Raw genomic sequence first — 25,936 nt, forward strand, 5'->3', positions numbered from 1 at the left:
GACCTTGTGAGACGGGAGACTCCAAGTTAATCACCTTGTAAGTATTAGAATAAGACCAGTGCCCGAGAGCATCTAAGAAGGCAGTTAGTTCCTGCATGGGGCAGAAGAGGTGGGGAGGTCAAGAACTCTGAAGCCTAAGGAAGTTTCCACAGTATTCTGCTTATGACATATTTCTGGGAAGAGTGTCTGTAGATTTCATCAATATTGAAGGGGTTTATAAACTTCCCCATTACCAAGAGCACACACACACACACATGCACATACACTCTCTCACACACACCATCAAGCAACCGCTTTTTTATAATACACACCATCCTATTAACATGAGCTCAACAATCCAAATCATTTAGGTATGAGGTTGTATGGTTAGAGAGAGATGTCTGAGTTAACAAAGTGAGGCTAATGAAAAACAGAGAAGCTGTGAATCATAATGAACAGTCATGAATCGAGCCCTAAGGACATTGTACTTCATAAGATGTTATCACTTAAACAAGATTAAACTAAGAAAAAAACCCAAACAAACAAACAAACAAAACCCTGCTAAACTTAGAGAGAGACCTTCGTAAAAATTTTTATTTTTTACAGTTTGGGAAAAAATGTCCTTTCCCATATAGGTTGGTTTATTAATACATTTTAAAATATGCTTCTTGATTCTGTTACCATAAAATTATATAAGGAGAAAAAATGTGAAAAGGGCTCCTAGGATTGAGGATAAGATGAGGGTTTGCAGTAAAGCTAATATTTCATATAATTTCTTGGTCTTTTACTTTGAACACTAGTAAAGTGTTACATGACCTCAGTGATTCTAAATTTCAGGGAGTGTCCATTTCTCTGCCTATTCTGTTTCCTTAAGTTACATGCATTGCGGGGCGCCTGGGTAGCTCAGTTGTTAAGCGTCTGCCTTCGGCTCAGGTCATGATCCCAGGGTCCTGGGATCGAGCCCCGCATCGGGCTCCCTGCTCCGCAGGAGTCTGCTTCTCCCGCTCCCACTCCCCCTGCTTATGTTCCCTCTCTCACTACATCTCCCTCTGTCAAATAAATCAACAAAATCTTAAAAAAAAAAAGTTATATGCATTGCCTTTTACTTAAGTTACTTATTATTTTTAATTTTATTTTTAAAAATTATTTTTAAATTTTAATTACTTACTTCTTAAAAAGATTTTAAAGTAATCTCCACACCCAACGTGGGGCTCGAACTCATGACCCTGAGGTCAAGATTCGCATGCTCCACCAACTGAGACAGCTGGGAGCCCCTTTAATTTTTAAAATTATACAATACATGCTGGTTGTAAAAGATTCTTGCAATCTGTAAGTAAAACAGGTTTATTATTTTACACTTTCTCAAGGTAGCTACTTTACCAATCTAGTTATGTTCTTTTCTATAAAGTTATACACATTTGTGAACAAAGATCTGTAATGTGACTTGTAAACAATTTTTTTCCAAGAGCCATCCAGGGTATTTTCATGCCTTAGCGTAACTGTCAATTGCCCAAAAACATGTTATTACTTGTTTTTACTTGTCTCATTTACTTTTCCGTACACAGATATAACTTTTCAACAATGTAGTCAATCCCCCAACTTTTATGTTCTTCTTCAAAAACATCAGTCTTCTCAAGGCAATGAATGTTGCATACTGAACCTATAACAAGAAGAAAGGGAAACAAGTGAGAACGTTAATGAAGAATGCAATCGAGGGGCACCTGGGTGGCTCCATTGGTTGAGCATCTGATTCTTGATCTTGGCTCAGGTCTTGATCTCAGCCCCGTGTCGGGCTTCCCACTCAGCATGGAGTCTGCTTCTTCCTCTTCCTCTGTTCCTCCCCCTGCTTTCACTCTTTCTCAGATAAATAAATAAAATCTTAAAAAGAATGCAATTGGGGTTCTTCTACAACTCATCAAATCATTTTATAAAAGCAGTGTTACTGAAGATTTTTTCTTTTTTTTAAAAGTTTTGTTTATTTAAATAATCTCTATACCCAACATAAGGCTTGAACTCATGACCCTGAGATCAAGCGTCAGATGCTCTTCCAACTGAGCCAGCCAGGCGCCTCTCTCTTTTTTTTTTTAAGAACTTATTTTTTAAGGTTTTATTTATTTGACAGAGAGAGTGAGCAATCGAGAGCGAGAGCGAGAAGACATGAGCAGGGGAGGGCAGAGGCAGAAGAAGACTCCCTGTTGAGTGGGGAGCCCATGTGCAAGGGGCTCCATCCCAGGACCCTGGGATCACGACCTGAGCCAAAGGCAGACGCTTAACCTGCTTAACCGACTGAGCCACTCAGGCACCTCCCCCTCTTTTGTTTTTAATGAAAATGGGGAAATGCTAAGGGCAAACTGTGTGAACTCTGAATTGCTATTACCACTGATAACTCCTAAGACCTAAATTAAACATACCATCTCTCTGGAAGAATTCAAATGCCTCTCACACAAGCACACCACTTAGCTAAAAAGACATATGACAGAGATAGGTCCCTTTTCTAGGATAAAACAGTCTTCAGTAAAAGGGTTTCTTTCAGATTTTATAGACTTCTAGACACGAATAGCTGGTAACAGCTTAAACAGTTAATTGTTGACTTTATTTAAAATATAAACAACTTACCCAATAATTTTTTAATTTCAGCATCTGGAACGTAAAATGGTGGGCCTAGGTAAAAGAGAAACAGGGTGAAGAATAATTTCTATAGATCTAATTCTGAAAAGAGATTCTCAGCTGATCTCCAGGGACTTTGGTAGAGTTATTCCATATACAACATCATTATCAGATTGGTGAGGTGACAGGTTCCTCTGCTTCTTTTGCACGTGTCATACCAAAGAAGGAGACTGGCTTACTGAGGGGATGCCAATGTTGGGTGCCCATCTCCAGCTTAGATGAGACGGCTGGGCCAGCCATGGGACTTGGGAACTTTCATTTCTTTTTTCCTTTCTCGAGTTTGTATTTAAGTTCCAGTTAGTAAACATACAGTATAATATTAGTTTCAGGTGAAGAATTCAGGGATTCATCACTTACATACAACACCCAGTGCTCATCACAAGTGCCCCCTTAATCCCCATCGTCCATTTAGCCCAACGCCCCACCTCCTCCCCTCTGGTCACCATCAGTGTGTTCTCTGCAGTTATAAGTCTGTTTCCTGGTTTCTCTCTTTTTTTTTGCCCCATATGTTCATCTGTTTTGTTTCTTAAATTCCACATATGAGTGAAATCATATGGTATTTGTCTTTCTCTGACTGACTTACTTTGCTTAGCACAATATACTGCAGCTCCATGAACATCGTTGCAAATGGCTAGATTTCACTTTTTTATGGCTAATATTCCATCGTGTGTGTGCGCACATATATACACATCTTCTTTATCCATCTATCAGTCGATGGGCATTTGGGTTCTTTCCATAATTTGGTTATTGTAAACAATGCTGCAATAAACATTGGGGTGCATGTGTCCCTTTGAATCAGTATTTTTGTATCCTTTGGGTAAATTCCTAGTACTACAGTTGCTGGATCATAGGGTAGCTCTATTTTCAACTTTCTGAGGAACCTCCACACTGTTTTCCAGAGTGGCTGCACCAGCTTGCATTCCCACCAACAGTGTAGGAGGGTTCCCCTTTCTCCGCATCCCTGCCAACACCTGTTGTTTCCTGTGTTGTTCATTTTAGCCATTCTGACTGGTGTGAGGTGGTATTTCATTGTGGTTTTGATTTGCATTTCCCTGATGATAAGTGATGTTGAACATCTTTTCATGTGTCTGTTGACCATCTGTATGACTTCTTTGGAAAAATGTTTATTCATGTCTTCTGCCCATTTTTTAACTGGATTATTTATTTTTTGGGTGTTCAGTTTTGTAAATTCTTTATAAATTTTGGGTACTAGCCCTTTATCAGATATGTCATTTGCAAATATCTTCTCCCATTCCAAAGGTTGCCTTTTGGTTTTGTTGATTGTTTCCTTCGCTGTGCAGAAGCTTTTTATCTTGATGAAGTCCCAATAGTTCATTTTTGCTTTTGTTTCCCTGCCTCAGGAGACGTATCTAGTAAGAAGTTGCTACGGTCAATGTCAAAGAGGTTACTGTCTATGTTCTCTTCTAGGATTTTTATGGTTTCAGTTTTCACATATAGATCTTTGATCCATTTTGAATTTATTTTTGTGTATGGTGTAAGAAAGTGGTCCAGTTTCATTCTTTTGCATGTTGCTGTCCAGTTTTCGGGACTTGGGAATTTTAAAAATCAGAATGAAGTTCATTAACAAATTCCTTGGCATTTCCTTCATCTTCTGGAGTACTGATTTCCCATGACTCCTGCACTCACTCTGCATACATCCCTCCCACTTTGCTGCAGGCCATTTACTTTAAAGGAAATTTAGCTTCTGCTCCTTTCAAAAGGTATTCTGAATTCTAGCCCCAGGCAGAGACTGTTGTGTTTTCTGCCCACAAGCCCTGCCTTAAACTTCCTGTTCAGGAATGGAATTTAAATCAGATTAGCAGAGCTGAGGTCTGTCTCCATTAATTTCTAGTTCCATCTGATTGTTCCAGACTTAATTATGGGACACTAGATCTCATCTTTTAATGAACTTTTAAGATCTGATTTACTCAAACAGAAAAAATACCTAGCATATGTAATTATTTATAAAACGCCATACTTAAAAAAAAAAAAACTCTGTTAAAAATCAAAAAGGGGATTATTTTACAATAAAAGTCTATATATTTGGTTTTCACTTCTTCCTGAAAATAAAGTTCAGTCATGGCAAAGGTTAAGCTTACAATGTTCAAGCACATCGAAAGGAGTCCAGAAGAAAACAATGCTTTGATAAGTTCAAAACAAAGATCATTCTTAAAGAACGCAATAGATTGTAAAATTTCAGAAATTAAAAAGCCATAATAGTTTAGAGATATTTCTGCACACCTCCTATTGCCCCACATCCATGTGTCACCCATCGTCCTCTGAGGGCGTGTCTGCGTGCGTATTTGTAGGCATGCACCTACCACATCCCCACCAGCATGGATGAAGTATATATGCTCTATTCAAAGCAGGGCAACCAGCCTCTCTTCCTCCTACTCCAGAGCTCATGAGACTTCACTTTTATGTTAGGGCTATCTGTGTCTCCCTCTCTTCTATAGTCTGAGCTGTGAACGGTGAACGAAACGGAAGACAAGAAAAACGCATATCAAGTCGGAAGAAGAAAAAAATGTTTATAGTTTCCATTTACCCAAACCAGACTTTTCTTCCTATATAAAAAAGCAGTATTCTTCCCTTGATCTAAATTAGGAGCAGATAACACTATCCGTGTCATAGAATTAAATCAGGAAATGAGGCAACATCTTAGAAAAAGAAAAACAAAAGAAACTTTACCTGCGTGTTTAGTGGGATCGTAAGAAAGAACAGCCAAGAGGTACCGAAACCCTTTTCGAGTTAGGGACAGCATTATATCTGCATAGCTGAAAAGAACACAACAGAGTAAGGTGTTAGAATTCTCCACAAAGGAAAAGCCTGCGGGAGGGAGAGAGGCAGGGAGGGAAACCAGGCTCACTGTCCTCTACATTACTGAGTTTAATTCTTTCTTTGAGAGAGAGACAGAGAGAGAGCGCACAAGCAGGGAGGGGAGGCAGAGAGAGAAGCAGACTCTCTGCTGAGCCTGGAGCCCAATGCGGGACTCGATCCCAGGACACTGGGATCATGACCCCAGCGGAAGGCAGACGCTTAACTGACTAAGCCACCCAGGCGCCCTGAGTTTAATTCTTGAATTGACCCCCTGAAGTTGATTTGCATTCTAAATCTCGGACAGTTGGCAAATTCCGTCCCCTGCCTAAGCTGGGAAATAGTAAAGAAAGGAATCAAAAGAGGGTGGGCTTCCAGAGCCCATCAGACAGGAAGATGTCACATTAAGCTGAGCAGAGGCTCCTTCCAGCCTGTTGCGGGACTTTGAACACACACATCCCAGAGCACTCCAGCTCTGGGGCAGCGCTTCCCAGACCAGGCTGGGGATCAGTCACCTGAGCACTTGCTGAAAAAAAGATGCTTGAGCTCCATCTCAGAGTCCGATTCGGCAGGTTTGCTGTAGGGCCTGGGATGCTGCAGTTCAACAATATCCTGGGAGTCTGCTTGGGATTCTCTTTCCCTCTGCCACTCCCGCCCCCCCCCCCCCAAATAGATAAATCTTAAAAAAAAAAAAGACAAGCAAAAATTCGGGTGGGAGTATGAAATCAAAGCTCTGCAAGTACTGCATAAACCACGAGTGCTATTGGCACAGTCCTTTGTGGGGGTGTTGCGGGGTGCAGGTGAGGCCACGTCCCACGTGCCTGATCGGTTCAGAATGGGGGGTACTGACTGGGACAGGGCCCATCAGCACAGTGACTGGGAGTGGCAGCTCAGCCCGTACAGAATGCTGAGCTGTGCTGGGAAATGGAATCGAGAGACCCAGAAAGGAGGTGCTGCTTAGTTGTCATCACTGTGCTGGGACTGGAGCTTTAGTGGGGTGTGTGGGTTGGCACTGGAGGTTGTGAGAAGGCAGACACGCAGAAGCAGAGGTGGAGGAGGCAGAGGAAGCCGAATGGGCAGGGTAGGATGACAGAGGAGACGGGCACAGGGATGTAGAGATGCCATGAGGGACAGGCAGACAGAGACGGACAGACTGCCCAGCTCTGAGGGAGCCACCTTGGCTCTTGGCACACGGATTTCCCCTGGCCTTGGATGGACTGCGATCCCGGTCCGGGGCTCTGTGAGAAACTGGGGGGTGGTGGTGGCGGGGGTTAGCATGGGGGTTAGGAGTATGCACTTTGCCAGATGCCGGAACTCAAAGCCCAGCCTTTTCACATAGTGGCTACATAAGCTTGACACATTCTTAACTTCTGCGTGCCTCAGTTTCCTCATCTGTAAAACAGGGATGAGACTAGTAACCAACTCACAGGTTGTGGTACATATTCAATGAGTTTACACACATGAAGTGCTTAGAACGTTGCCTGGTTTGAGGTAAGCGCCCAGGTTAGTGTTATTCTCTTTAGCAGACTCCCCAGCTAGGGCTGGATTGAGGGGGTCACACGTCCTTGTAAGAAAAAGTCCTGGACCAAAGCAAACTTTTGAACAAAAAACCCTGGGGCGCCTGGGTGGCTCAGTCGGTGAAGCATCTGCCTTCGGCTCAGGTCACGATCCCAGAGTCCTGGGATCAAGCCCCGGCATCCATCGGGCTCCCCGCTGAGCGGGGAGCCCACTTCTCCTTCTGCCCTTGCCCCGCCCCCTGCTCATGAGCAGGCTCTCTCTCTAATAAACAAATAAAATCTTAAAAAAAAAAACAAAAAACAACAACCTTAATTTTCTGATTATTGGTCTTAAGAAGAAGGAAGAAGCGGGGCGCCGGGGTGGCTCAGTCTGTTAAGCAAATGACTCTTGATTTTGGCTTAGGTCATGATCTCAGGGTGGTGAGATTGAGCTCCATGTTGGTCTCCCCACTTGGTGGGGGGGGCTCTGCTTAAGATTCTCTCTCTCTCCCCCTGTTCACACTGTCTCTCAAAACAAATAAATAAATCTTTTTTTTTTTTTAAGATTTTATTTATTTGACAGAAAGAGATAGCAGGGAGCCAGGAACACAAGCAGGGGGAGTGGGAGAGGGAGAAGCAGGCTTCCCGCTGAGCACTGAGCCTGATGTAGGGCTCGATCCCAGGACCCTGGGATCATGACCTGAGCCGAAGGCAGATGCTTAACGACTGAGCCACCCAGGCGCCCTAAATAAATAAATCTCAAAAAGAAAAAGAAGAAGAAGGAAGAAGTCACTTGCCGTCCCCATGAAGGTGATCAGTCAGACTGGTTTGGCAAGGTTTCCTAGGACTGACACACTTCATTCCCTTTGGAATGTGGACTTTCTCAACCACTTTCAAAAAATTCAGAGAAATGAGAGAGGTTTGCCCCACTGATTTATGTTAAGCCAGGCATCTGAGGGGCCCAGCAAGGAAACACCTCAGGACTTGCCTACATGCAATCAAAGCAGAAAAGATGCCCAGTATTAATGACAGGAATGAGATAAAGTTCGAACATGTTAAGAACCAGGACGAAGATAAAGAAATGCATTTTTCTATTGGCTTGAAGTAAGCTGTTATTCTGGTAACGAAGGTCAACATGTTCTCCGGCGTGCTTGGGGCTATGCTCATGTGCGCACACACACACAGACACGCACACACAGATGCGCGCACACACGCAGACGCACACAGATGCACACACACACAGACGTGCGCACACACACGCAGACGCGCGCACACACACAGACGCGCACACACACGCAGACATGCACACACAGATGCGCGTGCACACACAGATGTGCACACAGACGCGCACACACGCAGATGCGCACACACAGATGCGCACACACACGTGCGCACACAGATGCACGCACACACAACCGCACACACAGACATGCACACACACACAGATGCACACACACACAGACGTGCACACAGAGACTTACACGTGTGCATACACGTGGCTGGGCTGTGAGGAAAGAGAGAGGGGGATTCAGGGAGTACACAGAGCCTGTGGCTAAGCTAGAACTGCATGCCCCAAACAAGACTTCTAGATGGGGTCTCACTGCTCATTGGTAACTATGAAACAACAGACCAGAGGCCACTCAGATGGCCTTTATATCTGGGACAGAGGAGGTGGTAGTGGCTGGTCAGAAACAGTGGGTTTCCTTTGCTCTGAGTCTAGTTTGCTTTCATTTGTTTATTTGACAGGTATTTGTTTAGCTCCTACTACGTGCTAGACGTATACTCTACCAGCTGGTGGGGAAATAGCACAGTGTGCCTGGTCTGCCCTCGTGGTGAGCTCTGTGACTTCCAGTTTGCTCCCCACTTGTGGATCTGAGCCACACAGATCAAAGCCCCTGCAAGGACTAGCCTCAAAGAAGAGGATGAACATCATCAGGGAGGGGGAAAGACCCACAAAGGGAGACCTTCAGCAGGTGTGGGTTTAGTAGACAGACATCCATGGTGTATTATGGAAACAAAGAGGCCGCACAGGATAATGTGAGTTGCTAAAGGACACCGAGGTCACACAAGAAACGCAAAGCAGACACTGAAACATGATGGGGACGTCTGGGTCTGGGAGGAAGAGCAGAGCTGGAAATGTAACAATGAGAAGGGCAGGTACGAGGCATGATTTGTTCTGTTATTTCCCCCAACATGTGGCACAGTGTGTATTTAGAACATGGTAGGAACCGAGTACGCGTTCGTCGAATGACCGATTTAAAGCGGCAGACTTGAAGGGCTCAGTAAAGAAGCGAGGGCAAGAGACAGGCAGGCACGAGCAAAACTGAGGATGGTCCCTTAGGGAATGACAACCTCTAGGCGCGTGAGGAGTGGCAACAGAAAGAAAAAGGAACACAGGAGTGTGAATTACTGAAGGAAAATATATATTAAGAAAATGCGTGGGGCTCTTGGGTGGCTCAGTCAGTTAAGCGTCTGACTCTTGATCTCAGCTCAGGTCTTGATCTCAGGGTCGTGAGTTCAAGCCTGTGTTGGGCTCCAGGCTGGGGAGACTACTTAAAAAAAAAAAAAAAAAAAGGAAAGAAAATGTGGCACGAGGGGCACCTGGCTGGCTCCGTCAGTAGAAGAGGGGACCCTTGATCTTGGGGCTGTGAGTTTGAGCCCCACGTCGGGGTGGAGATTACTTAAAAATGAAATCTTTTTATTTTTTTTTTTAAAGATTTTATTTATTTATTTGACAGAGAGAAACCAGCGAGAGAGGGAACACAAGCAGGGGGAGTTGGAGGGGGAGAAGCAGGCTCCCCCTGCGGAGCAGGGAACCTGATGTGGGACTCGATCCCAGGACCCTGGGATCATGACCTGGGCTGACGGCAGACGCTTAACGACTGAGCCACCTAGGCGCCCCTTAAAAATGAAATCTTTAAGGAAAAAAAAGAAAATGTGGCATGGTCTACTTAAAGATTAGGTTTGGCAATCAGCTTGACTCATGAAATAATTTTTAAGAAATAAAAATTTTATTTCACTGATGTGGATGCAAGCCTTTGGATATGTGTTAGAAGTCTGCCTCCATACCACAAACTAATTCAACATTTATATGCTATCTCCAAGTAAGTACGTGAGTGATATTTGGATCAGAAAGTACATAGGAGCGGCCATCTTTTACTCTGTATGCTTTCTCATGTTTTAATTTTATTTTCTCATAAGAGTAGGTACAGTAAGAATGGTCAAAAACATCACTAACCAAAGCTCTGACACAATGGCAGCTAATACTCAGACAGTTACGGACAGTAGCCAGACGCTTTCCACGTACATCCTTTCCTTTAATCCCTACACCTCCTGTAGGGAGAATAATGTAGGGATCATGAGCTTGGGCTTTGACCAAACTCCCCGGGTCTGAGTCCGAATTCTGACTGCGGTCAAACAACCTGATCTCTTTGACCGTAATTCAAGCCCTGCGTTGGGCTCCACCCTCCATTGTTCTTCATCTGTAAAATGGGAATAACGGTGGCATATGCCCCACAGCGTTGTTTGGTGGGTTAAAGGTGTTGAGAGAGTGTTTCAAGCCACACCTGGCATATGGCAAGTGCCCCAAACAGCTACCATGTAAGGTTAGTGGAGGTGGTGGGAGCGGTTTTAGCAGACATGCCCCCATCTGGCAGAGGAATCGGCTGAGACCTGGAGAAGTTGAATACTTGCATCAAGGCATCCCAGCTTGGAAGTGACAGAGCCACAAGCCTTGCACCAGCTCCCCACGGCCATGGCCAAATCCTATCCTTTTTACACAAAGATGGTACTGAATTTAGGTCTTCGAATTCCGGATACAAGAAGCTATTTCAAACTAGTGAAAGTCTTTTTTTTTTTTTAAAGATTTTATTTATTTATTTGACAGAGAGAGACACAGCGAGAGAGGGAACACAAGCAGGGGGAGTGGGGGAGGGAGAAGCAGGCTTCCCTGCGGAGCAGGGAGTCCGATGCAGGGCTCGATCCCAGGACCCTGGGATCATGACCTGAGCCGAAGGCAGACGCTTAACGACTGAGCCACCCAGGCGCCCCAAACTAGTGAAAGGCTTAAGTAATTTTCTGCAGCTCATGAAAAGTACAGCGCGTTAAATGAAGAAGGCCAAAAAGGAAAAGCCAGCGTAATTAAAGAAAGCAAATTACTGGGCGCCTGGGTGGCTCAGTTGGTTGAGCGACTGCCTTCGGCTCAGGTCATGATCCTGGAGTCCCAGAGTCGAGTCCCGCATCGGGCTCCCTGCTGAGCAGGAAGTTGGCTTCTCCCTCTGACCCTTCCCCCTCTCATGCTCTATCTCATTCTCTCTCTGAAATAAATAAATAAAATATTTAAAAAAAAAGAAAAAAAAAAGAAACCAAATTACTCACCGTTCACGATCGCCTGGGTTAATAGCAACTAAAGCTCCTCTGTCCCAGATCCGGTCGAATTTGCCAATATTGGCTCTGTCAGGAAGAAAAAGAAACAAAAATACATCTTATATAAGAAAAACCGAGTCTAGAACAAGCAGCACAGTGTTCCCAGTGGGGAGTGCTGGTACTTCCCTAGCTGTCAAGAGATTGGGATCTCCAGCTGCTTTTCTCCGGTCTGCAGGGACATGTGGACGTGGGTGTGAGGAGCTCCTTCCAGCTTTAGGAGCTGGTGGCAGTAGCCTCCCCCTTCTCTGACTTGGGAGCACAGGGGAGAGCTACAGGACAATTTGGGACAACCGTCTCCCAGCCCCCTGAGGAAGTATCAGGGCCTTTCAGGAGATAAGGAGATTCTGCACTTGGAAATTCCTATTACCAATCAGGTGGAAAGCGAAGACACTGTCTTGCTCTTCCTTCCTTTTCCCGACCTGCCTCAAGTCATAACAATGTTCTCCATATTTTGGAAGCTATCCAAGGACGAAGCTATCAAGTATGCCGACAGGTAGGCTGCAGTCCAAAGAACTGCAGGACAGAGACTCACATTCATGCTACTGCAAGTGGACGAGGTAATCAAAAGCCCTCCCTCACCCAGCACTGCCTGGTGAGCACTCAAGTTATTCAAAGTGCAGAGGTGGGATTCAGTCCTACCTGGGAAGATCAAAAAGGTTGCAACAGTACAACGAAATGTTCCCTTTAGAGCTCTGTAATGAAAGTCAAGAAAAAAAAAATGCTGTTTAGTTAGGAGCTCCCTGGATGGTTAAGGAAAGACAAGAGGGTAGCAAAGCACAGCAAAGGTGGTGGGGAGAGAATATGTAATTAAACATGAAGAATGTAATTGTACTGCAAAGAATCTTTTTAATGGAAAATAAAACCTTACTACAAATAATTTTTTTTAATGGCACTGTGTTTTTTAGTTTAGTTTTGTTTGTTTGTTTTTTTAAGACCTGTCTGGGGTTCTTTGGGATCAACTCAAAGAGAAAAATCATAGAGAGGTTAACCCCGAAGATGAGTTAGCTATTATTTTCAGAGCTTGTTCCGTTTTAGCAATATTGACTTTAGCAGAGTCCTGATATTTTGACACTGTTAAAGGTAAATAAACCAGTCAACCAACGACCAGGCAGGCTGATAGAGGAAGGTCAGATACTTTTAAAGTCATTCGTACAAAGTACAGTTGTGTGGACTCCTGGCTTTTCTCGCTTTCATTCATCGGCTAGTGGGCACTTATTGCCTGAGCCCCTGGTGGACGGGACTACCCTGGGTTCTAGAGAGTGGGTGTGAATCTGACCGCAGGGAGGACAGCCTGGTAGAGCAGAGAGGCGTGGGCGTGAGATGCATTAAGGAAGGGATGGCCTCTGCCGTTCTGGTTGCATGCCCGAGAACACAGGGACTCAGAAGACGGAGCAGGGAGCTGCCTGAGAGCACCGGGCAAAGCTCAACAAGAGGCAGCCTCTGAAAGGGTGTCTGGATGCATCTGCTAACATTACAGGATTGGGGAGCTGGGGGTGCAGTCCAGGGGGCGTAAACAGACATGGATTCCTCTGGGTCCAGGGGATGTGAGAAGCCTGGGGGGTGGGGGTGAGGGTGAAGGGCAAGGAAGGAGAGGTCAGGACATGCAACTATTGGATCGTATCCTGAACTGAGGCACCAACAGGGGTTGATGAATAGAGGAAGGGTCTCTGAAGACCAGCCTGGAAGCACCCTGGGGGTCAACCCAGAGGGGTGGGCGAGGTGGCAGAGAGGAGAGCCAGTGAGTCTCAACTTTGGGGAGCTTTAAACAGTACTGATGCTGAGCCCCACCCCTAAAGATTCTGATTTAACAGGTCTGTGGTGAGCCCTCGGACTGGGAATTTTGTAAGATCCACAGGCCTTTGCAAATGTGCCCCCGAGGCTGAGAACTAGTGCTCCAGGAATAGCCTCTTTGGACTGAGTAAACTCATGGGATGATTTGAGAACAGGGTGGGAGGAAGCTATAAAATAAAGTACTATTAAGCCTCCTACTGACCTGCCATTAGTTTCAGTATTTAGAAAACAGAGTACCTTGTGAGAGACTGAATGTACCAACAGGGACGATGACCAGACCACGTAGGACCAGAGAGCTTGGAGCCATTGTGGCAGCCAGCCTGGGAAGCCAAGCCACAGTCTCGGCCTCGATGATGTGTCAGTGATGGCCAGCCTCCCTAATTTTCATCCCTTTTCCCCCTTCCAACTCAAGATCAACCAGAGAAAGCCAAATATGCTCCCCAAACCAATCCCGCAGGATGCCCCCTCTCCGCAGCCCACCTCCGCCTCCCCACGCCAACAGCCTCCAATCAGCCTCCCTGTGGTTTCCAGCACAAAGCTCTCCCACACCCTGCCTGCCTCTGAGCACAAGTAGCTGGCCTCTCTGAAAAAACACCCTCTCGTGTTCTCATTTGGGTGGTCTTCTATTCCCACATTCTTATCCTCAGCAGGCGAAGCAGTTCCCGGGGCTCGTTGTGGTCACAGGATGAAGACAACTCCCAAATCTATGACTTCCAGCCCAAAGGCCCCCCACTGCCCCAGAGACATAAAGCCATTTGCCAGCTACACCTTCGCCATTCCACAGCTCTCTTAAACTCATCATCTTTTTTTTCTTTTTTAAGTGATTTCTACGCCCAACGTGGGGCTCAAACTCACAATCCAGAGACTTAAGAGTTTCATGCTCTACCCACCGAGCCAACCAGGCGCCCTAAACTCATCATTCTGAGAACAAAACTCATTTTCTCTGCCTCTTCAGCTTGCTTCTCTTTTATTCTCTGCCATCCATTCTAGTCATCTGGGCTGGAGATGCAAACTCAGCTCCAAGCTTCATCCCCACTCAGTTAATCCTAAATCCTGTCCGTCTGATAGCCTAAACATTGCTTTGATCTGTCTGTTCCTCTATATGCCCTATGGCCCTCCAAGCGCAAGCCTTCAAGGACTCTTCCCTGGACCTCTGCTCACAGCCTCTCATCTGGCCTCTCTTCCAGGAGGCCACCTCCCTTGAGGCCCCAAGGGTGGTTCGTCTCAAAAGAAAATCCAGCCGGGTCGTGCTCCTCCTTAAAATCCTTCCTGCTCAGGATGAGGGACCAGCCTCCCAGGGCATCTGACACCACGCACGGGCCTGCCTATCTGCCTGTCCGGGCTCTACCTGTCACCATGCTTCAGGAAGCATCCCGAGGCTGGGTTAGGGGACTCCTCCTTATTCCTTCATACCCTGCGTCATTACGCTTAGCTCTGTGTATGACAAACAGCTTTCTCTGTTTTAATTCTCTCCTAAGCGAAGAGATTCTTTAGGACAGGGACTCTTTTTATCTCTTCAATGTCTTATGCAGGGCGTGGCACAAAATATTCTCAGAAATGCCTGTTTATAAATAAAAAAAATCAAACAAACCCAAATCAAAGCCATGAGTCTAGATAGACTTTATATCAGCGGTTATATATATTTATGCGTATCTAGTGATCACCTATCTTTTTCAGCCCTAGCTCCTTAAACTCCGTAACGTTCAGGTGAATCTGTGTGAGAAAGTGGGGTCATGTGACACTCATATAGTAACCCAGGCAAAGAAAAATCTTTCTTATGGGGACATGGAAATCATTATTTACCAAAAACAAGACAAACCTTGAAAACTTTGGCTCCAGGAATTTCCATGATGGGTTCTTCTGAGTAAGAAAGATTCTGCTCTGTAAAAAATTCCTGTATCCCAAGTTCACTGATTTCCACACCTACGACACTGTGTCCTAGGTCTGCAAACCTGCATGAAATCATATATTTACACTTAAATTTTTCTTCCAAATACAGTACTAAATAAAAGGGTATATCCCAATAAACATTCATTTCCCTTAATTTTAAGGGATTTATATGAATTCAGGGTCACAGGGGTTCATAGAACTTATAGGGAAGTGGGTCTATTTATTCTGAAACCTAATAGTACATGAAATTCTGAAAAATTGATTTATATGGCCTTAGGAAACTATACCTTAAAATGTTGATCTACTTACAAGTGGGTTTGATTAAAAGAGTTTCTAATTTAAAAGCATCCTGTGGATTAGAAATGCTTTTTAATTTCTCTAAATCAGCCCCGTCCATCAAAACCTTCTGTGCTGATGGAGGTGTCTACACCTGTACTGTCCAATCCAGCAGCCACTAACCACATTGGCTATTGGGCACTTGAGATGTGGCTAGTGTGGTTTAGTTTATTATTTTATTTTTTTAAAGACTTTATTTGAGAGTGTGTGTGCATGCGAGTGTGGGGAGGGAGGGGTAGAGGGAGAGGGAGAGTCTCAAACAGGCTCTGCACTCAGTGGGGCTCCATCTCACTACCCCGAGATCATGACCTGAGCTGAAATCGAGAGTCAGAGGCTCAACAGACTGAGCCAGCCAGACACCCCTAGTGTGACTTACTTTAAACTGAAATAGCCACATGTGGCTAGTAGCCATCATGCTAGAGAATAGGGCTCTAGAACATTAGCATCCATTTCTATAATCTTACAATTTCCATTTACTTACAATAAACACTATCCAGAAATTTATCTACCTGCCATATGCAAATAACTAGTGTTTTCCTGGTAAGCTTTATAATTACAGAATCCACAGTCTTGGGATCTTGGACTCCAGAAGAAACAGTGCTAGTAGCACAGTACTGATTTTGTCAAATTAAATAAACACATACAATCAGTTCTGCTATAATGCAACATAGGCATCCCTAAAAAAAATCACTGTGCTATGCAAAATCATGCAATAAAAACTGAAAGGCTTATGGGGAAAATGGGGAGTGGGGCCAACATGGAAAAACTTAGCCACAGCAGACTATTACTCAGCCCTAAAAAAAAATGAAGTCTTGCCACGTGTGACCACATGAACGGACCTTGAGGGCATTATGCTAAATGAAGTTAAGTTAAAGTAAAAAGAGAAAGACATATACTGCGTTGTTTCACTTCTATGTGGAATCTAAAAAAAGAAAAAAAAAAAAAAACCAAGTTCATAGATCCAGAGAACAGATTGGTGGTTGCCAGAGGTAGGAGTGGAGGGTGGTCAAAATGAGCGAAGGGGGTCAAAATTCCCAGTTATGAAATAAAGAAGCCCCATGGGGATGTAATGCACAGCATGGGGACTATAGTTAATAATATTTGAAAGTTACTAATGGAATAGATCTTAAAAGTCCTCATCATAAGAAAAAAATTTCTGTAACTACGTCCAATGATGGATGTTAACTAGACGTATTGTGGTCATTTTACAATATATACAAATATCAAATCATTGTCTTATACACCTAAAACTAACACAATGTTATATGTCAATTATACTTTAATTAAATTTTTAAGAAAGCTGTTACACATTTGCCATAACTTATCTCTGTGAAGCAGGATTTTCTCAAAAATATACAGTTAACACTTTAGAAATAAACTGAATAAATGCATAAAAAAACCCAACCTTGTCAGTACCACATTAAAAAGAAGAAAGACGGGGGCACCTGGCTGGCTCAGTCGTTAGAGCGTGTGACTCTTGATCTCCGTGTGGGTTGTGAGTTCAAGCCCCCGTGTTGGGTGCAGAGATTACTTTAAAAAATAAAATCTTAAAAAAAAAAAAAGGGAGAGAGAGCCAGGAACCTAACAGAAATGGTGGCACAGTGTTTTAAACATGTTAAATGGTTACAAAATATATAAAAACCCCAAAGCGTTGGAAGGGCCATAGCTTGTGAGTTATTGTGCACTGACTGGGGGGGATTACTGGAAAGTTCTAACCCCAGCTGTGGATGGGAGTGGCTCACAGCACACAGGTCAGCTGGGCTGTCCGGGAGCTGCTGGAGGCGCGTGCACCGGGTCCTGTCCCTTCACACGAGACTGCACTCAGCTGCGTGTGGTTTTCTGCTCTTACCTCATGCTTCTTGCACATGAAATGGCACATAAGCGAATGTGAAATTCACATCATGCCCAATTTGTTCCCTGATTTATCAATGGGGTCCGAGTGAAGTTAGCATTTTCCAAAAGAAGAGGTAGAGTGGAACTGATTGTATCTATTGCCCACACAAGACAACCACTTCCAACGAGATCCGAGCATCAACTGTTTACAGTTCTAAAATAAACATATTGGGGCGCCTGGGTGGCTCAGCTGGTTAAGCGACTGCCTTCGGCTCAGGTCATGATCCCAGAGTCGCGGGATCAAGTCCCACATGGGGCTCCCTGCTCAGCGGGGAGTCTACTTCTCCCTCTGACCCTCCCCCCTCTCATGTGCTCTCTCTCTCTCTCATTCTCGCTCTCTCAAATGAATAAATAAAAAATCTGTAAAAAAAATAAACATATTAATAACTTGTCTAAATATGTAAGTTAATATACAAGGAATATCTTTTAATGCTTTATTTTATTCTTCATTCATTTATTAAATAATTGAATTATTTTATTTTATCTTATTAAGTAGGCTGTATGCCCAATGTGGGGCTCGAACTCATGACCCTGTGATTGAGTGCTGCATGCTCTTCTGACTCAGCTAGCCAAGTGCTTCCACTTGAGGAAAATTTAGTATTTTTTAAATTATCCATACAAAGTTATCCAAACTGGCTGTGAGGATTCTTTTTTTAAGATTTTAATTATTTATCTGAGAGAGAGAGAGAGAACGAGGAGGGGCAGGCAGAGGGAGAAGCAGGTTCCCCGCTGAGCAGGGAGCCCGATGTGGGACTCGATCCCAGGACCCTAGGATCATGACCTGAGCAGAAGGCAGATGCTTAATGACTGAGCCACCCAGGCACCCCGGCTCTGAGGATTTTTATTTACACTGAAAATTAAAGCAGAGCTTATTATAGACTGACAGTCTGGATAATATTGGACTATATCGTCCTTAAAAAAAAACAACAGCTAAGGAAATGTGTTAAATGTTTTATTTTAATGCTTTTGGGCCTTGCCTCATAGTTATCTATTTACATCTGGTATCTGGGCAGACCTCAGTACACAAATTAGGTATATAAATGAAAAATCCTCTAATATAAAAGCTTACCTGCAATTGCAATAGCTGAGTTCTGGTATTTTTGTTACAAATAACGTTAGACTCCAAATATTCGACAATCACATTTAATTGTCTGTCTTATCATTCCATTTCCTAATCTTGTCTCAAAACCTCTGCTAGTGCTAGGTTGTTAACACTTAACGACATGGCAATAAGACATTCTGTCTATAGAGTTAATGTTTTCCTTGCAAGTAGTTTCCAAAGCAACTCTTCTGGTTCAGCGAGTTGGTTAGGTGCAAGTCTAATGATATAGTTTAAATATTCTCAATTTCATGGCCACACTAGAATTTGACGCCACGGCTGCCGTGTCCCAAATGCTCAGCTAGAAGTTGTGCTCGTAGGGGGAGGGGAGAGCTGGGCTGAACCGTGGGCTACACACTGTCCTGCCAAAGAGTTGTAATTCATTTTGAATTTTTCTGTCCACCTCTATTAAAAATATCTAAAACTAACTCAGCCAAATTCCTAAACCACCTACGAAAATGAAACTGTGCACAAAGATGTTGCACATATAAGAGGGAAGGCTAGTCCTCTGTACCCCCCGAGACCCCCACCATTGGTTCCAAACTCTATTTTTTTTTCTTAGCAACTCAATAAAGACTAGACCACACCAGTGATTTGTGCTGTGTCTTACTGTTTGAGAATATTATCTCCATGAACCCACAGCAATAGTCTACTAAAAAATAAAGAATACCTGTGCATTTCCTGAGAATGGAATTTTTAAACCTATATCCTATTAAATATTCACCCAACATATTTGTCATCAAGAAAGTGTGTGAATGCTTATCTGCTCTTACCACTTCATCTCAACTGCTTTTCCACAAAGAGGAAAAAATACTCTCAGTCCATTCTCGCCCTTAAGGAAAGTATCCAAATGCTTCTTTAATAGCCTGGGGAGGAAAAAATATATTTTTGTTTTCGTTAGCCCAACGCATGGAGGGAAGGACTATACTTGTATGACGCTAAGTACTCTTCACGCATTATCTCTGAATATTCCCCACAACTTTACAAAGTAGAAAACAAAACATTCGTTATTATTCTCTCTAGTTTATATATAAAGGAAGAGGGAGGTGAACTAAGTCGCTTCGTCACACAGCTAGTGAGTAGGTAACCTGACTTAACCCTGGGGCTTTCCTCATTAGTAACTTAAAGTTGTTTTTTCTTGATGCTTTGAAAATTCTTTATTAATTTCCTGAATGTGTGTGTGTGTGTGTGTGTGTGTGTGTAAAAGAGAGAAAGAGAGAGAAAGAGAGATGGGGAGCCTCTGGACTCACCAAGTTTTATGGCAAGCTCTCTAAACATGGACTCAGGTCTCAGACTCTGAAGCTCTGGGAAGTTTAATTCCCCCTGTAGACACGTGGTTCTTCTAAGGTCACCCGCATGACAAAGATAACCCATACAATGGCTCTGGGAAGATGCCCCAACTACCACTCAGTGTGGCCCAGATATAGCCCTGCTGTTCTGAAGCCTACTACTACTAACACACTGCTCAACACCCTTGCTCATGTATTAACTTCTCTCAGCTTCTCTTCCTCCACCACATAGATAACACTTTACGTTTGAACACATGCTGTCGGAAAGCAAAGTCAGAACACCACCACTTTTCATGGGGCGCCTGGGTGGCTAGTCGGTTAAGCGTCTGCCTTCAGCTCAGGTCATGATCCCGGGGTCCTGGGATCGAGCCCCGTATCAGGCTCCCTGCTCAGTGGGGAGTCTGCTTCTCCCTCGCCCTCGGCCCCCCATCCCCCGTTGTGTTCTCTCTCTCTCTCTCTCTCCCCCCGCCAAACAAAGAACACCACCACTTCTCAGTATAAAGAGATATACACATTAATGTGGGCATCTGCTGTATATATAAACATGCATGACCAATACCCAGATGCTATGGGGGCTTAAAAGAAAGACGTATTTCATAAATCTTGGATGCCTGCAACTGTAAGTCACACTATTATTTATACACCCTGGGGAGAGGTAAGATTGCCGATTAACCCGTGCCGTGCCAGAGATGCTGAAACATGAAAAACTAAACACGTGCTTTGTAAAATCACTCCAATAACGTGTACTATATTACTATTTCTGTTTCCAAAGCCAGTTTCTGATACAGCATTTCTCTATCATAAAACAAACATTTCTTACCGATGTCCTTGCTCTTGATGGAATCTAATTTTACGGCTCACCCACTTTTCTTGCCATTCTTCCAGAGTCAATACTCGGTCTTTCTGTACCTCGGTATCGGGGTACTCTTTAATGTCAAGTAAAGTTCTTGTATCATCCATGGTTGCGGAGACACCTTTGCCTTGCAAGCGGATGACTCCGATGCCTGTGCAGAAAATATTTGCAATGTTGTCATTTAAGGACATTGCAATTCTATTGATGAACGAAAGAAAAACCGATTATCCTTAGCAGTCTGGCTTTTAACAATATTTCAACATCCAAGGAAAAGCCATCTGAAAAATTACTTCCCAGTGAGTCTGATGGTAGAGGCATACCTTATATTACATATTAGGAAGGAGCTTTAAAGAAACAGAATTATGTCCTTTTAAGTTTTTATTTATTTGAGAGAGAGAGAGAGAGACAGTGAGAGAGAGAGAGCCCAAGACGGGGTAGGGTCAGAGGGAGAAGCAGACCCCCCGCTGAGCAGGGAGCCCGATGTGGGACTCGATCCCTGAACTCCGGGATCATGACCTGAGCTGAAGGCAGTCGCTTAACAAACTGAGCCACCCAGGCGCCCTAAAAAGAATTATGTCTTAATGTCAGAGTCCAAAGGGCTTAAGTTTTAAAAAAAGGAGAGAACAAAAGAAAAAAAAAAAAAAAGAAGAAACAGGCAGGCCACACTTTATCATTTTTGTAAGCTTAGAATTTTTTCTAGCATCTCACTCTTTAGTTTTTAACATTTCATTTCAAGCTTACTTATTTTTTATCCATTATAATGCATATGATTTAAAGTTTCAGAGTTATTTATTTTTAAGATTTTGTTTATTTGAGAGAGAGAATGAGACAGAGAGAGAGAGAGAGCACATGAGAGAGGGAGGGCCAGAGGGAGAAGCAGACTCCCTCCTGAGCAGGGAGCCTGATGCGGGACTCGATCCCAGGACTCCAGGATCATGACCTGAGCCGAAGGCAGTCGCCCAACCAACTGAGCCACCCAGGCGCCCCAAGAGTTTCAGAGTTATAAAGATAGCAGTCTCTATTCCCAATGAGAAAGGCAACCATCTTGAACTCTTTTAGCTGAGTCTTGAAATCTCTGTATCTCAAAATAGCATGCTTATTTTCTATCTTCTTGATTTTTCATTTCTAGGTAGCATCGAGAGAATATACCCATTTCGCTCTCTTTCAACTTCCCAACACACACACCACCTTCTCATTTTCCCCATCCTTTCAACATAGACACAGCCTATTTTTTTTAAAGATTTTATTTATTTATTTGAGAGAGAGAATGAGAGAGAGAGAGAAAGCACATGAGAGGAGGGGAGGGTCAGAGGGAGAAGCAGACTCCCTGCTGAGCAGGGAGCCCGATGTGGGACTCGATCCCGGGACTCCGGGATCATGACCTGAGCCGAAGGCAGTCGCTCAACCAACGGAGCCACCCAGGCGCCCCAGCCTATTTATTTTTCAAAGTTTATTTATTTAGTTATTTAAGTAAGCTCTCCATCCAATGTGGGGCTCAAACTCCCAACCCCAAGATCAAGAGTTGCTTGCTCCTCCAACTGAGCCAGCCAGGCACCCCCACATAGACACAGCCTATTTTTGATTAAATATTTGGGGTACACATGATTATGACCAGGTAAATACTATTCACAGCAAAACCACATATTCTATGATTACTTTTCCTTTTCTGTACAACTTTTTTATTCTGCAGTTAATCACTGCCTTGCTTTTTCATTTATAAGATTCCTATGAACTGGTCACTAACTCAACTCCAAGCTCCACCAGTTATCCTAATATCCTATCAATACACTCTCAATCTCTGCAGTTATCAGATATCCTACCAATATCACCCTCTTGGAGAAGACTCTCCAGAGACTTCTGACCTGGATGCTCTCCACTCTTATTGCATAGCTAGCATTCTGGGATCTCTCTTGATCATCACCCTGGAGAGTTCTTTATCTTTTGATGAATCTCCTTTTTCTTTTATTCTATGCTTTCCTCTTTTTTTTTTTTTAACTGTCCTTATACTGGTGAAGCACAACCTCCAAAAGCTTTCTAAAAAGGGTGCAAAGAAGAAAAGGTTTTTGCGACTTGCATGTCTTCATACTAGTCTCAATTCTTGATTTTTTTTTTTAATATATAATGTATTATTTGTTTCAGAGGTACAGGTCTGTGATTCAACAGTTTTGCACAATTCACAGCGCTCACCATAGCGCATACCCTCCCCAACGTCTATCACCCAGCCACCCCATCCCTCCCACACCCCACCACTCCAGCAACCCTCCGTTTGTTTCCTGAGATTAAGAATTCCTCGTATCAGTGAGATCATATGATACATGTCTTTCTCTGATTGATGTGTAGTTTCGCTGGGTATAGAATTCTTGGTCAGAAACCATTTTTTCTTCAATTTTGAAAAAGTCATTCCATTGTCTTCTAGCTTCCAGAGATATTGCTTAAGGTCAAAACTGTTCTGATCCTGATATTTTCCATGAGGCCAGTATGCTTTTTTCTCTTGCAAGGCTTTTCTTTGCCCCTAGTTTTTCCAATTTCATAATTCTATGCCTTCTTTTGGGTCTATTTTCAACCATTTGGCTGAATTCTTTTAATCTGGAAGGTCCTATCCCTCAATGCTGGAAAAAGTCTTGAATTATTCAGATAACAATTTATGTCCCTCTTGTTTCTATTTCTTTCTGGGACCCCTTTTATTTGGCTGTAGAACCTCATGACCTAGTATTATAAATTTCTCATATTTTTTTCTATTTTCCAGCTCTTCATCTTTTTGCTCTATTTTCTCAGAGACTGCCTTAATTTTTATCTTTCTACCTTTCTATTTAGTTTTTAAATAAACATTTTTGTTTTTTTTTCCTATCAAGGCTTTAATTTTCAAGAGTTTATTTTTTTTGTTTCTGATGTTCTTTTTATATTATTTTCTTATTTCATATATAGAATGGATATAGTATTTTATCTGCATAGTCGGCTGCTTGCGAGTCACTTTTTCTGTTGGTTTGTTTTCTGTCTTTCCAACTAGTGACTTTCCTCAAATGCTTACAATTATTATTACCTGCTCATGTTTAAGAGTAGTACTAAAAAGCTGATTAGATGTTTAAGTATGTGCGTAGGCTCACTGACTGCAAGCTTCACTGGAAGGATGATATGAATGGATTTCATGCGGAAACCTAGATGTCATTATTTTTATTTTCTTTTGACTGGTCAGACTTTCCACAGATGGCTCTCCCAACCCCTGTTGTAAGGATCAAGTCCTTGGGGGCCTTGTCGAATACTCACGTGAGAAAAGGATAGAAGTGAGAGAGGGTCCCAACATTTGGTTTGCCTGTGTTCAACTAGTCTCCATTTTCAATATGGTACTCAAAGCCCCAACTGTGTATTTGTCTCTCCCCAGTCCAGAGAGTCCTTACCTTCTGCAGGGAATAAAGCCTCCCCCCAAACTCTGCTGGTGCCACAAGAGATAGGCAGTTACCTTGTTGCAGGGAGTTGGGAAAGGGATGTGGGGATTTCAAGCAGTGCTTCTAGTTTCAATCATACCCCTTCCACCTCCTGGAGGAACCTGGTACAGCTAATTCCTGAGCATTTGGGGTTTCTATAATGCAAATCGGTTTGTTTGTTGGCTTTCCCCATTGCTGGTTTAGAATTTAGCTTTCTTCAGTCTGCAAAATCCTTTAACACTTGCCCATCTGCTTTCTGGATTTCAAAATTTTATTGCATTTGTCTCCTCATCTGTTCTCCCTACCCTAGTGATTTATGCCTTTGTTGTTGTTTTGATGGGGTTTCAGGAGGGAGTGAAAGTAGATATGTGGGTTGGATGTCCTATCTCTATTCCATAAGTTTGTATTTTCGAATAATTTTCTTGTAGTTCCTTTTTTGCATGGGAAAATGCACACAAAGGAACTGAGGAAAAAAAGGACACCTAAACATAACTGCAAATCTATCTGAAGGTATGAGGAAAATGTCTGTCCTTTCAGTGTGAACTCTGTAATACTAAGGACAACATAACTTGATTAATTCTAACATTCCCTTTGAATCAGTGATACTAATTTAGTTTGTATTATACTAGCATGGTATTATCGGCGAGTCTAATTTAATGATTTATCAGTGAGAATAGCAAACATCACCTCAAGCAGGTATCTCAGGAAAAGTTCCCTTTATTGCAAAATTTGGTTTCAGGGGCTAGAAGGCACACCCCACACCCCCACCCCTCTGGAACTGGGAACAAAATTCATTTCTCAGAAAATATCTGTTAACAAATGCTTTTGCAAGGTCCTGTTGATGTCAGGAGGTGACTCTCAGTTTTCTGAGAGGTCAGAGGGAAGCATCTGATTATATTGGGTACAGAAAAGCAAAAGAGTTACAGTTTTCCCATCTACATTTTCAGTCAGAAACTGGAACCTGAGGTTGAGCCTTCATAAAGCAGTTCTCTACTCGAAACAAAAGGGAAGCATAATTTCATCGTAGAGCCAGCGCAACCTGGAACTGGACAATTCTATCTCTTTCACACAAACTTGAAATATAAGTTAACATCATGTATATAACTTAACCACTTCTTAGCTGTTCTAATAGCATCTCAATGTGTACTTGCCGGAGTGCTTTTCGAAAGAAATAAAAAGTTTCTTTCTATAACAAGGTGAAAGTGCAAATTATAAGAATCAGGAAAGGCAAAGTTCACAACTGTTCCTACCCACACACGGAAGCAGATGTGCCAGTTTGGGCTCCCTAAGTCCTCTTTGAATGGACTCTCAAGTCTGGCTTCCTCTGTCACCTTTCCAAAAAACATGTTTCTGCTTTAGATTTATTTTTAAATGTTAAATTGAGTAATAACTTCTCTAAAGTGCGCAGATTTTGAGTACGACTCAGTGAATTTTTAGATACGCATACACGTGTGTAACAACCTTGGAGCAAGACAAAATATTTACAGCACCCCAGTTCCCAATCCCCCGCCCCCACCCCCGCCCTCGCCCCCAAAGCATCACTCACTATTTAGCAAGTACTTCTCTTTTCTTAAAAACCACTAATACAGAGCGATGCTTTGGAGGCGCTTTAAATCATGAACTCAGAAAGGTATTAATTGCCCGACCTCGTTATTCCCAGGTCCCATTCTGCTTCCTGAACCCCATTTCCGGGCGCGGATTGCTGGGCTGCCCACGCTGGTCAGGATGCCCCAGCCCAGAATCCCGATTACAGGTTCGCACCTAGCAAGTCGTGCCAACTCTCCCGCACCCTCTCTGCGCCCGGGCAAGCCTACCTCGCGCGCGTCCGGCAGCCAGCAGCTGGTTCCGGCGCGGCCGCCGCCGCCCGCCCCAAGGCCCCTGGCCCGCGCGCCCCGCCCCGGGCCCGCCCCTCCCCGCGCGCAGATCCCGCCCCCCGCCCCAGGCGCCCCGGCTTGCGCAGCGGCGGAAATGGCCAGGGCGGG

At 43.6% G+C, this 25,936-nt stretch overlaps 1 protein-coding gene across 3 annotated transcripts; it reads right to left on the reverse strand.

Annotated features, from left to right (window-relative positions):
- Positions 1–1,307: 1,307 nt before the first annotated feature.
- On the reverse strand, positions 1,308–25,829 carry TPMT (thiopurine S-methyltransferase). 3 transcript variants are annotated; one of them, XM_028107573.1, is made up of 9 exons: positions 25,769–25,829; positions 20,500–20,683; positions 19,164–19,256; positions 14,992–15,124; positions 12,021–12,073; positions 11,334–11,408; positions 5,335–5,420; positions 2,596–2,640; positions 1,308–1,639 (listed from the first exon to the last, which is right to left on the reverse strand). In XM_028107573.1, exons 2-9 carry the CDS (start codon positions 20,637–20,639, stop codon positions 1,527–1,529), a joined length of 738 nt encoding a protein of 245 aa, XP_027963374.1. In that variant the 5' UTR covers positions 20,640–20,683; positions 25,769–25,829; the 3' UTR covers positions 1,308–1,526. The 3 variants fall into 3 exon arrangements, with proteins under 3 accessions (XP_027963374.1, XP_027963375.1, XP_027963376.1); XM_028107574.2 differs by lacking the exon at positions 25,769–25,829 and adding an exon at positions 25,601–25,686; XM_028107575.1 differs by lacking the exon at positions 19,164–19,256.
- Between the last annotated feature and the right edge of the window lie 107 nt (positions 25,830–25,936).

The sequence above is a fragment of the Eumetopias jubatus genome, unplaced genomic scaffold, assembly GCF_037043125.1.
Source record: "Eumetopias jubatus isolate StellerSeaLion01/CBP00866 unplaced genomic scaffold, mEumJub1_p1.0 scaffold_6, whole genome shotgun sequence".
Lineage (NCBI taxonomy): Eukaryota > Metazoa > Chordata > Mammalia > Carnivora > Otariidae > Eumetopias > Eumetopias jubatus.